General features: G+C 43.0%; 1 protein-coding gene across 9 annotated transcripts in view; it reads left to right on the top strand.

Annotated features, from left to right (window-relative positions):
- eepd1 (endonuclease/exonuclease/phosphatase family domain containing 1) overlaps window positions 1-12,712 on the top strand; it is a 154,459-nt gene that overhangs the window by 67,761 nt on the left and 73,986 nt on the right. For 5 of the 9 annotated variants that reach the window (XM_070880611.1, XM_070880610.1, XM_070880602.1 and 2 more), the window contains exon 2: window positions 7,574-9,163. In XM_070880611.1, the coding sequence (XP_070736712.1) occupies window positions 8,301-9,163 (863 nt within the window). In that variant the 5' untranslated portion in view covers window positions 7,574-8,300. Of the gene's footprint in view, window positions 1-1,860; window positions 1,885-7,573; window positions 9,164-12,712 lie in introns of all 9 variants that reach the window. The other 4 variants (XM_070880603.1, XM_070880604.1, XM_070880605.1 and 1 more) reach the window with 1 other exon arrangement.

The following is a 12,712-nucleotide window of genomic DNA, read 5'->3' as shown; positions in this document are numbered from 1 at the left end:
CTCGGCACCTCCTGGCAGATTATTTCAGATAAGAGTAGCCAGAGGTCAAACAGAGGTCATCAATCCAAGTGCACACACGCAAGTTTAATAAAGTGGGGGGGGTGGGGGGGGGGAAACAGATCAAATCGTTTTTGTGTGTGAATTGACCAACCTGTTCCCAAGTGAAAAATAGATAGTAAAATATTAAATGTTTTATAGTAACATCAAAGTTCTGAGAGTTAGAAGATTGTGAAAACAACAAGAAGAAGAAAGGAAAAAACGGAATATAAGGGTTAGATGAAGAGGCGCGTGTGGATCATAAACACAGGCATAGACCAGTTGGGCGGAATGGCCTGTTTCTGTGCTGCAGATTCGATGTAATTTATATAGCACCTTTTATATAGCCTATGGATTAATTTCCCTATAGATATTGGGACTGATGACCAACAGCTTGGTCAAAGAGCTAGGTTTTAAGGAGGAGAGAGAGGTTTAGGGAGGGAATTCCAGACCTTGGGGCCTGGACAGCTGAAGGCACGGCTGTCAATGGTGGGCCTATGGAAATTGAGGATGAACATGAGGCCAGAATTAGAGGAGATCTTGGAGAGTTGTAGGGCTGGAGGAAGTTAGAGATCGGGAGGGGCGAGGCCATGTAGCAATTTTAACGGCAGGATGGTATTTAAATTTGGGATGTTGCCATATATATAGCTGGATGTAGTTTCATTTATGTATTCAATTTAAAGAACTGTATGAAAGAATGAATTTATTAGGAGAAAATTGCGGTCGGAGGCTTCCTTTTGTACGAACGCCTCCGACCAGAAAAAAATCTACAAAAGTACCTGGTGGCCCCGGAGGAATGCAGAGATCCCGGTCGGAGGCCTAGATTTGCTGCGCAGCGCTTGAGGAAATGCCTTTCAGGTATGTATGTACAAGCTGGAGTCACGTGAGGCTGGGCCCACAATTTTAATCTTTCAGCATTAGCACAGAGGTCAGCAATGTGCTTTCACAACTACTGGCCTGTATGGATATTTCCTCTCCGCAGATGCTGCCTGACCTGCTGAATATTTCCAGCATTTTCTGTTTTTATTTCCGATGTCCAGCATCTGCAGTATTTTGCTTTTGTTTTATGTGTGCACAGTAGTGTTAATTGTGTTCATGAACATTCTCAAATCTTGTACATCCTTAGTTCTCAGTTGCAGAATTCACACTGCAGTTTGAACAGGGAGATTTGGCACAGTCATTGAGCCATTTCTGTTGGTTGTGTTTTGCACCTGTGTGCCTGTACAAAATGAAGTGCTGCCCTACTCAAGTTAACACTTGGTGATGGTTTGTACAGGTATTATTTATGCTGCTCTGTGTTCTTCTGCTTTATTTATTGATGTAATTGCTTGTGATTGGCCAGGACTGTGTAATATTTATTCCTGTAGTCAGGTGTTTCTTCACAACTACCCCCTCCCTCCCCATCTTCTGAAAGTGAGCGTACAGCTCCATGGGTCTTGTCAGACACCATGGACCTACACTGGGTCATCAATCTTCAAATCTGAGCCTAGATGATGAATGTTGTCAGGCCATTCAACTGGGAGAAAGTAGGGTGTCATGACAGTCTTGCCTAACGTATGTATATGTTCCAGTAGGGGGAGTCACAGGCCAGAGGAGAAATGCTCACAGATCTCTGCCAATTTTACTGTAGAGCTGGCTCTTTCTGTTTTCGGCATCCCCATAGCAATGCAGTTGATATTCAGAACTTGACAGCATGAAAGAATAGGATATAACACCTTCCCACTACTCTGTGCAGTAACGTTTATTGGTTTTCCAGCATGCATTTTCTTCATTGCCTTATCCCCACATACCCTTATATTTTTCATCTTTGTTTGATTTCTCCAGGTTTGGCACTATTCTCCAGTTAAGGTAAGACTTGCTACTTCCACCCACCTGCTAGTGCTACCTTTGAGCTAGGTGATATATACCAGATTGGCCCTGGGTGGATCATTCACCATTTTGTTTTCCTGGGGAACTGACTTGAGTTCCATACAGGATCTCTCCTGGATTGTGGCCTCCACACATATGGGGAATGGCAAGCGTGAAGTTTCTCTGTGGTACACCATCTTGGGAGCACCAATATACTTACATTATATTGCCCAAAATGGCCATTGTTACCATGATTAACCTCCGACTCCTCCAGTGCAGTCGAGCATACATCTGCTGCAATTCACAAAATGGCTTTTAGGAGGGAAGCGTACAGTTAATGTTAAAAACAGGATTTTTGTTCTGTGATTGTGAAACTCCACTGGAAGAATTAATGTGACACTTTGTGAAATCGTGACTTGTTTAAAAAAACTGGAGTGTATTATTAAGTGTTTTTTGATGAGATATTGGGTTTATTGACCAAGAAATGCCTTTTGTTGTGCAGAAAATGCTCTTTAGATTTGTCCCTGATCATTAGCTAGCTATATGTGAAGTCTTTTGAAGACACCTGATTTATTAGCCAATGGCTCCTCGTCAAGAATGGGATTTAGTTACGATGCATGCAATTTTTACTTTCTCATGGATTTGTTTGCAAATGTCAACAAATCTTGAATTAAACTTTAGTTGTCTGGAAGATCCAACAGATAGTATAAACTCTTGGAATCCTGTGACTCCTCATCAATGTTCATCTGCAAATTTGTGGCCCTCCTATTTAGCCATGGAGCAGCTTCAGAAAGCATGGGGATGCATTAGTGTCTCTGTGGGGTAATTAAAGTGAGCTTGTTACAAAAAATGCTGAAGAAAATTGTTTTTTTTCCCTGATATAAAATTGGGAAGTAATTTGAATAAAGAGGACCTTGTAGAATTGCCTTCTCCTTTCCATGTGTGGCTGTTTGTAGAAGACTAACCATAATTATGTTCTAGAATGCAGAAGTTGCAGATAGCCACCATTGTTCATGAATAAACAATCAATTTGGCGATGTTACCTCTGAAGTCCCTTGGGATGTTTTCGACATTAATGGCGCTATATAAATGCAAGTTGTGGTAATAATAACAGCACTGTGGGAGTACTTTCACCACATAGTGGTTCAAGAAGGCCCACCACCACCTTCTCGAAGGCAACTAGAGATGGGAAATAAATGGCAGCAATGCCCATATCCCAAGAATAAATAAAAGTAGAGTGGAGGACTTGGTTGTGGGCTTTAAAACGTCCCTCTCGCCTCTTTCCACCTGCCCCCCCCCCCGCCCTTCTCATTTTGCAGAACATGAACATTTGATTAAAGAGGCTTGAGATCAAGTCTGCTGCTCTCCATATTGGATGTGCAGTGGTAAAAGGGCGATTTAAAAAAAAACGAAAGGACTTTTACTGCTCATGTCATCACAAGAAGAAAGTAATTGAACAAATTACTACAACAACAACAACTTTTATTTATATAGCACCTTTAACATAGTGAAACGTCCCAAGGCACTTCACAGGATAATTATGAGATTTTAAAAAATTGACACCGAGCCGCATGAGTGGAAATTAGCGTAGGTGACCAAAAGCTTGGTCAAAGGTATGTCAAGAGCGTCTTGAAGGAGAATTAGAGGCGTAGAGTGGTCAGAATGAAGGTACACCATATGATATATTTTAATGACTGGCCAACTCCATATTTGTTTGTTCTTCAATTATGAAGGTGCAAAGAGAAATTGGTACACAGGACTGTAAATTAACATCGTGATATTTTTAAAAAGGGAGTTGTAGAATAAATATATACCATGTAAAAAAAAATGGAGACTGCTTTAAGTATTAGAATGCTGCGGGTAAATAGAAGTTAGAAACAAACTTTAATTGAATGTATTCAGGGATATTGAGCAAAGGTGGGTAAACCGAGTTAGGTCACAGATCAGCCATGATCTCACTGCATGGCGGAATAGGCTCGAGGGGCTAAATGTTGCTATGTTCTCAAAGTATATGTGGTCTAAGAAAAGATAAGAAATGGCTAAGAAAAACTGAATGGGAATGTGAGGAAAGAATCTTAAAAATATTTTTAAAAGAACAGTAAAGTGCTCAGTAAAAAGAGAATAGTTAAATGTGAGATGGGGAACCCTGGGAGGAGAGGATAGTAGTTAATAGAGGACAAGCGGAAATTGACAGGGTTAATTATAGAAGAAAAGGACACTGGGAAGGAGGTAAATCCTGAAGTGGTTAAAAGGGAGATGAGAGATATAATAAATAGAAGGAAAGGATTAGAGAAATTAATTACGCTAAAGGAGGACAAATGTACACCAGCACATTATTTGCATAAAGCCAGGTAACTCTCGTGAGCTGCACTTTTGTAGCTTTGTAAATGAGCGCCAGATGGATGTAGCAGACACCTTTCGGATGTGGCGCAGTACCGGCATAAATTAGTTATGTGCAAATTTCCTCAGAGTAGAAACAATCTTTTGCGCTGTAGTTGCACTGAAAAATTCCCGGAAATTTTGGGTCAGTGCCTTTTCTAGTTGTACTGAACACCATAGGAGCAATGTTTTGGGGGCAGAATTTTTTTTTCAATAAAACTTTCGTCAGGCAATGGGAATTGATGCGCAGTGTGTACCTCCTTGGTAATCTCCAAAGCCAGGGGCCAAAGTAGAGTTATTTGGATACTGACAAAATCGTGTTGATACAGTTTTTAAAAAAAATCTCCAAAAGGAAAGAGCATTACATTCATAGGAAATTGCAGAGAGACACATTTATCTTCATATAAACTCAGCAGACAGACAAATAAAAGTAGCCAGAATGTGATGCACTTTTAGACGACTGGACCTTCTGTTTATCACATTGCGGAATACAATGCGTATCCAATGTAGTTTACTGAAATATTACTTTAAAAATACTGGAAACAGCTGGACAAGACTCTTGTGTATTTACTAATCTTCTAGTGTTCTGGATCTTTTGGCCATTTATGCACAGAATGGATTTGGATGGGGTGGTGTGGGGGTGGAAATTGAAGATAGGAAAGGAGTAGTCCCTTCATCCCTTGAGCACATTCTGCCTTTTTTCCATGGCTGTACCTCAACTTAATTTACCTGTCTTTGCTCCATAGCCCTCAATACCATTACCTAATAAAAATCTATCAATCTCAGTCTTGAAAATTTCCATTGACTCTGTCCTCCAAAAGGCTGTGGGTGCTCAGTTCCAGATTTCCACTACCTTTTGTCGAAAAAGTGCTTCCTGATTTCACTCTTAAATGGCCGAACTCCAGTTTTAAGGTTATGCCCTTTTGTTCTGGATTCATCCACCAGAAGAAATAGTTCCCCTGTATCTCTACCAGATCAAATCCCTTCATCATTTTAAACACCTGCTATCTTCTAAAGTTGGGAATACAAGCCTCGTCTATGCAAGCTGTCTTCAAAATTTAACCCTTTAAACCCAGGTATCAAGGTTGTGGGTTCAAGTCTCACTCCAGGAACTTGAGCAAACAAATTTAGGCTGACACTCCCGTGTAGTGCTGAGGGAGTTCCAACTGTTGGAGGTACCATCTTTCGGATGAGACGTTAAACCGAGGCCCCGTCTGTGTTCTCAAGTGGACATAAAAGATTCCATGGCACTATTTCAAAGAAGAGCAGGGGAGTTATCCCTGGTGTCCTGGCCAATATTTATCCCTCAGTTAACATAACAAAAACAGATTATCTGGTCGTTGTCACATTGCTGTTTGTGGGAATTTGCTGTGCACAAGTTGGCTGCCAGGTTTCTCTCATTACAACAGTGACTACACTTCAAAATACTTCATTGGCTGTAAAGCGCTTTGAGACGTCTGGTGGTCATGAAAGGCACTATATAAATGCAAGTCTTCTTTGAATCTGCTCTGCACCCTTCCAATGTCCTTCCAGAGGGTCGGTGCCTGAAACTGAATGCAGTACTCCAGATGTTGTGGGGGTGGGGAGGGCCACTCTTAATGTTGAGTTCTTTTAAGCAGCGCGTATTCTTAGTGTTTGCATAGGCATCTATGCAAACGCTAAGAGGAAGTTATTTTCCTGAAGCGACTGAACAATAAATGGTCTGTAAGCTTGCCTAGGTAATCGAAAAACACCTCCCGCCCATTGTGTTGGACAATGCTTGTCTGGCTTTGAACAGCAAGAGATGATGAGACAGAATCTGGGACATGAGCTCGCAGAGAGAGTGACTTTTGGAAACCAAAATGCCGCACAGGCAGTCAGGTTTTTAAAGAATGCTGCGAGAGCTTTAGCCAGGTTCAGAAATTTGGAAACATTGGGGAACCGGTTGGAGGACTGGTTAGAAGGCACCTTGTTTCAGTCAATTCTGATGACCAATTGAGTGGGGAAGCAAGCATAGTGTGTTGTTTGTATCATTTACACAAAGAAAAGTTGTACTGTTTGAATTTAGCGGGTTTGATCATAACTGTCATTCCGTATATTCATCTTACTGTGAGATAAAATGTCTCATTGCACAAATGTTTGCTTGGTCGGCCTTCAGCAAGATTGAAGAATCAAATTGTTACACTGTTGTACAAGTAGATATTGGGCAGTGTGAGTCAACTCCCATCTTGGTATCTAATTTTATTTGCAAAGTAGTGCGTCTGCGTGTGTGTGTCCCATTGCTTGTCCAACATCCAATATTGGATGAGCAGAAATTTCCTCCAACTAAACATTGGGAACACTGAAACCATTGTTTATGGTTCCCGCCACAAACTCTGGCCATCGTTTCTATCCCTGGCAATGGTCTGAACCTGAGCAAGCCTTAGATTCTGGCTTCTTGCACATCCCCAATTTTAATTACTCCCCAATTTTAATTGCTCCACCATTGGCGGCCGAGTTTTCAGATGCCTTGGTCCTAAGCTCTGGAGTTCTGTCCCTAAACCTCTCTGCCTCTCTACCTCTCTCACCTTTTTAGGATGTTCTTTAAAACCTACCTCTTTGACCAAGCTTTTAATTATCTGACCTTGTATCTCCTTCTCTGGCTCAGTGTCAAAAATGTTTTTATTGATAACACTCTTGTTAAGCACCTTGGGACGTTTTGCTACGTTAAATGCGCTTTATAAATTTAAGTTGCTGTTTATTCATGCATGATTGTGTGAGATGGATTGTGGATTGACAGAAATACATTGACTTTGGGGAATCTCTGACACCCTTTATAGACTCCCATGAGCCAGGCACCCCAATTTGAAAGCAAGAACTTTGAATTGTGAAAACTTCTCCATCTACATGCAATGTCTCAAAGTTAAGACCTCACTTTGTGTTTTGTTGGACTGCTTAGTAACTTTCCAACAATGTACTTTATTTTGTAATTGCACTTAATATTGGCTGAAAATATTGTGGCAAATGTCTTATCTCTCTAGCTTATATTATCAAAGGTCTATGGTGTATCATTTCATGTAGTTAATGGGTATTTGAAAATTTCACTAAAAATGGTGGTGTTTAAATGTTCTTGAGTTGAGCTCGAACCTTTACGTGATTTTGAAATGAAACTTGCTGCGTTAGAGATAGGAGAATGGGGGTTGAAACAGATTTGCTTCAGGCCTGTGACTATTTACATAACGATAACCCTAATGCGCTTGGCCCCATTTTAGCTGAGATTAAGTTTCAGTGGGTTTGTAATTGCATATTCTGTAGCTACACTGCATTAACTGACTCCTGTCTGTTTTCACAGAGGCCAGCTCCTAAGAGTGAATGCCAGCTGCCGACTTGGAACAAAAATAGCAAGTATAAATCATCTTGAGCAGAGAACGATGGCACGGTTTGCATTGTGACAGTTTATTCTTCATTCGATGAGGATTGAAGAAACAAAAAAGACCAAGCAATTTATAGCACCGTGCAAGAACTCTGTCTCGTAACTGCAAAGCTCCCGTTGTTTGGTTGTGAAAATCTCCACTCCGAACTGTCTGTAACCAGATCTGATACCATGTGACTTGCCCTAGAGCAATTGTGATTAGTCAGCTGGAGGCACTGGGCTCCTCCCATTCTAGATGATGTGCACTTACGACCGATGCTAATGCTGCACAGTGATTTGACAGCAGAGCTGGCAGAGTGCCTGCTTTACATCTCTGGATTCAGCAGTAACGCAACAAGGACATAAGCGGTTTATTGAAAAACAAGCACACTGCTGTGGAGGGAGCAGAATGTGAAAAGAGAGCATTAACTGTCTTGAGGAAACCAGTGTGTACTATGGTTAGCTGATGACTGATTGCGCTGCTAGGGGTAACTACAGGGCAGAAGTATTTTCTAGTCTGTAGTAGTCTCGAGTGGGTTGATGCAGACAAATGTAACTCTTGAGTCTCAAAGCACAGTGTGAGAGCAGCTACGAACTGCAGCGTAGAGAGAGAGAGAGAGAGAGTGAATGATCTTTTCAGACTATTGGCGCTTACGTATGACTAACGATGGGGGGGAATCTAGGCTGCCACCGTTCAATCCCCAAAGATCCATTGGAGATCGGCCGGAATCGCAAGTTCAGTGCGGCATGCAACTTCAGCAACATCTTGGTGAACCAGGAGCGGCTCAACATCAACACAGCCACCGAGGAGGAGCTGATGACCCTTCCAGGTGTCAACCGAATGGTGGCGCAGAACATTGTGGAGTACCGGGAGTGTATTGGTGGGTTTAAAAAAGTAGAGGACTTGGCGCTGGTGAGTGGCATCGGCGCCGCGAAGCTGGAGCAGGTTAAACTCGAGATCTGCGTGGCAAGCAGTAAAAGTGTTGGCTCGGCCCAGCATTCGCCCACCTCCATGAGAAAGGATCCCTATTCCGAAACCCCCTCCTCCACTCGCAGGATCAACATCAACGCCGCTACGATGGCCCAGTTGATGAGCGTGCGGGGCATAAGTGACAAGATTGCGCGCGGCATCGTGAGTTACCGGAAAGAGCGTGGACCGTTCGAAACTGTTGACGACCTGTTAAAAGTAACCTCCTTCAGCTCGTCGCTGCTGGATAAGATCCGGCCTCGAGTTGTCGTGGGGCATTCGCGACCCACGTCCACCCACACCACCAACGGCGGAATCGATTTCACGGCCAAGCCTCGCCCCAGCCCCACCTCCCTCAGCTTGCAGAGCGAGGACCTGGACCTTCCTCCTGGCGGTCCGACTCAGATCATATCGACGCGGCCGAATGTGGAGGCTTTCAGCGGGCTGAGGGACGGTGAGCGTGTCCTGAGGCTGGCCAGCTGGAATCTGCAGGGTTGCTCGACCGAAAAGGCCAATAACCCCGGAGTGAGAGAGGTCGTGTGCATGACCCTTCTGGAGAATGGGTGAGCTTAGTTTTCATGGTCTATTTGGGTTTTTTTTTAAATTTAAAAGACACTCCGTGGATGGTTCTCTTGTCCAATATTTCAAACTGTCTTGCTTATGTTTTTTCTTGAACTCTAAAAGCTGTCTAGCTTGTCATATGCTTGTGGTTAAACCCACTTTCCATTGGCAGCCTTCCAGCAACCGTCTTTCAGTATATCCCACCATCCAAATTATGTTTCTTTATTGATGCAGTTTAATGTTGAATTTCTGACTCAACCATATTTATGAGGTACAGTTAGGCTGGGCTATGCGTCGTACTCCCTGGCCATTTGCTTGTAAACAAAAAAACCCCCAGAAAGCTGGTACACACACTTCTGTGATTTTGCTATTAGTTGAATATGAATATATAAACACAGTTCAGCATTAGGAAGCATGCACTATAATGCTGAGCTTAGCTTGCCTGTGTTTGATCAGCTGTTTCACTGATATTTAATTTTTGATAAATAAATTTGCAGTCATAAAGCCTCTCTCACTCACTTGCCGCCGGCCAAATGAAGAGGCAGGGGAGGTGGTGGGGTGGGTGGGGGAGGGGAGTCAGTATTTTAGAAGAATGGCCCATTTTGCAATTCTTTTGTGGGGGTGGTGGGGAAAGATTTCTCCAAGAAAATGCTACCACGTATTTGGGAGGGGTGAGTTGTGAGATGTTCTATTCCAGAATTCACCTTGGGCTCATGGTTCTGCTGGTTTCAGATTTGCATCCATTAAAGGTTTTTCCAGGTGCACCATATGGTCAGAAAAGGGCATCGATCCTCATTTACGTCCCCGATCTCTACCAAAGATTCTGAACATATGAATAGGAGTAGGCTATTCACTCCCTTGAGCCTGTTCTGCCATTCAGTTAGATCATGGCTGATCTGTATCTTAACTCCATCTACCTGCCTTGGTTCTTTAATACCCTTGCCTAACAAAATCTCAATCTCAATATGAAATTTGTTAATTGCCCCAACCTCAACAGCTTTTTGGTGTGGGGGAAGTTTCAGATTTCCACTACCCTTTGTGTGATGAAGTGCTTCCTGACTTCACCCCTGAATGGCATAGCTCTAATTTTTTAAGGTTGTTCTGGACTTCCCCACCCTATGAACTCCTTGATGGTCCCTTAATCTTCTATACTCAAGGAAATACAAGCCTGGACTATGCAATATGTCCTCTTAATTTAATTCTTTTAGCCCCAGTATCATTCTGGTGAATCTGCACTGCACCCGCTCCAAGACCAATATATCCTTCCTGAGGTGCAGTGCCCAGAACTGAACGCATTACACTAACTGCACTAACCAAATTCAGTATAGTGTTTTTTTAATGTGTTGGGGGTTGCAGACAAATATTATAGGTGGCTTGGTAGTATAGTGATCATGATATGAAACTTCTTTTTAATGACTCTAGGTGGATGTAGAAGTGGCTCCTTACCTGTAGGGCAGAAGTATGTTTCTGAAAATAAGTCTCCCTCTGGCAAGAAAATTCTTGACCTATCTGATGTTTGCTTCTTCTCCCCCCCGCCCCCCCCCCCACTCCCCCTTTTTCCCCTTTTTTTCCTCTCCCTTCGCTGCCCACCCCCCTCTCACCACCAAAAAATCTGGAGCGGTGGTTCGTTTGCTAGCCGCCCCACCTAAAAGGACAGTTTGTTAGTGGCAGGAAACCCTTTGGCGGAGAATAGGGTTGTCAACTCTCCAGGATTGGCTTGGAGTCTTCAGCTATTGAAGATTAATCTCCTGGACGCTGCTACAAGCAACCCAGGAAAAAAATCGAGGGGCATTAAACAATATTGTTGTTTTCAGTTTCTTTTAATACTTCTGTTAATTAAAAAATATCGGAGCTGTGAAGAAAGGCAGTTTGACTGACGATCAACAATCATCCAATGGGGTAATGAAATGTCTTTCTGCTTTCCAAATGGCACGGGTAGGCACTGTGCCATGTGGTGGGTGTGTTGGGCAACTAATGGTGGGGGTGGGGCAGTTGGAGGCTGGAGGTCATGTGATGAAACTGCCAGGAATACATTCAACCAGAGTTGGCAACCCATTTGAGAAAAGGCCGGAGCCTAAACGTGGGCTGATTCGCATGCATTAATTAGACTGTGCAATTTAATGGAACTCATGGGATAAATATTTTGGTTTTGAGAATCAATGATAGAATTATATAAAAAATGATGTATTATATACTTGAGGGATGGTTTCCTCAAGGTATCAGTGTGTCTCCGTGTCCGTGTGTGTGTATTATATATACACACTGAAACTGCTATGTCGGGTATATTTCTCAGGCTTTTTTGGGATGGGTTGGGAAGAAAGAGGAAAGATTGCATTAGCAATTAGCATAATAAGTGTAGTTGTCACTTCTTGCCCCGCAGGTTGTAAAAACCTGTATTGAATTGTAAGTTATGCAACATATTTTATAACACCCACCCCAGTGAAAGCAGTGCCATTTTAAATAGGAAATGCCTGGTTGGCACTCATTTTCAGTCACATCAGAAGACTGAATGAACCCTGTGGAATCTGAACCAAAATCTTTCTGACCCTTAGTGCAATGCTCAGTCAGTTGAGAGTGATGTTTAACCAGACTTAACACGGGTTCAGTTCACCAGGCACTGGCACCACACCACTACTTGGTCTAAGTGGGCACATGAAGAACAGCCACTTTGGCAGTGACAGCAGGCTATTTGACTGGGTGGGGGGTTGGTGGGAGAGACATAGCTGCCAAGTCTGATCACACTTGAATGTTTTTTAACATGGATCATTACAAAGGCAATTGTGCCTCCATTACATCCCCCTCCCCACCTGACTAGCTTGTTCAACACATAGGGAATTAAATTGCCCATTCTTGATCTATATCGACCCTTTTATATTGCACAATACCTATGCTCATGTTGCTGTCTCCTGACCTGTTTTATCTTGTGCACTGGAGATGACACCAAAGTAAGCTTGCCGGCTTCTTTAAGGCAGCTATTGGGAAGAGCCATTTTTTAAAAAGAATGAATCGCTTTGCTGCAAGATTACTTTGCAGTTGCCACCGGCTGCATGAGAGCAGGAGCTTGATGGCATTTAACCCAATCTGAAAAGCAGCTTATGACTCGATAGGCTGGGTAGTGCATTAAGGTACTGAGATACAGAGGATGCATGTTTTCCCTTTTTTAAGATAAGGTATTAAAAGCCAGTAGACTGGCACAAAAAGCAATCAAAAAAGGCTAATGGTATTTGCCTATTATTTCAAGGGGGCTGGAATACAAAGTGAAGGAAGTGATGCTTCAGTTGTACATCATCATCATCATCATAGGCAGTCCCTCAAAATCGAAATCGAACCAAAAATGAATTCTCAGATGACTGTACAGCCCAATACGGGAATTACAGTCTCTGTCACAGGTGGGACAAACAGTCGTTGAAGGAAAGGGTGGGTGAGGAGTCTGGTTTGCCGCACTCTCCTTCTGTTGCCTGCACTTGTCCTCCGCATGCTCTCGGCGAAGAGACTCGAGGTGCTCAGCGCCCTCCTGGATGCTCTTCCTCCACTTAGGGCGGTCTTGGGCC

The sequence above is a fragment of the Pristiophorus japonicus genome, chromosome 5 (assembly GCF_044704955.1).
Source record: "Pristiophorus japonicus isolate sPriJap1 chromosome 5, sPriJap1.hap1, whole genome shotgun sequence".
Lineage (NCBI taxonomy): Eukaryota > Metazoa > Chordata > Chondrichthyes > Pristiophoridae > Pristiophorus > Pristiophorus japonicus.
Note: the sequence above shows the minus strand (reverse complement) of the source record. Positions and strands in the feature narration are given on the sequence as shown.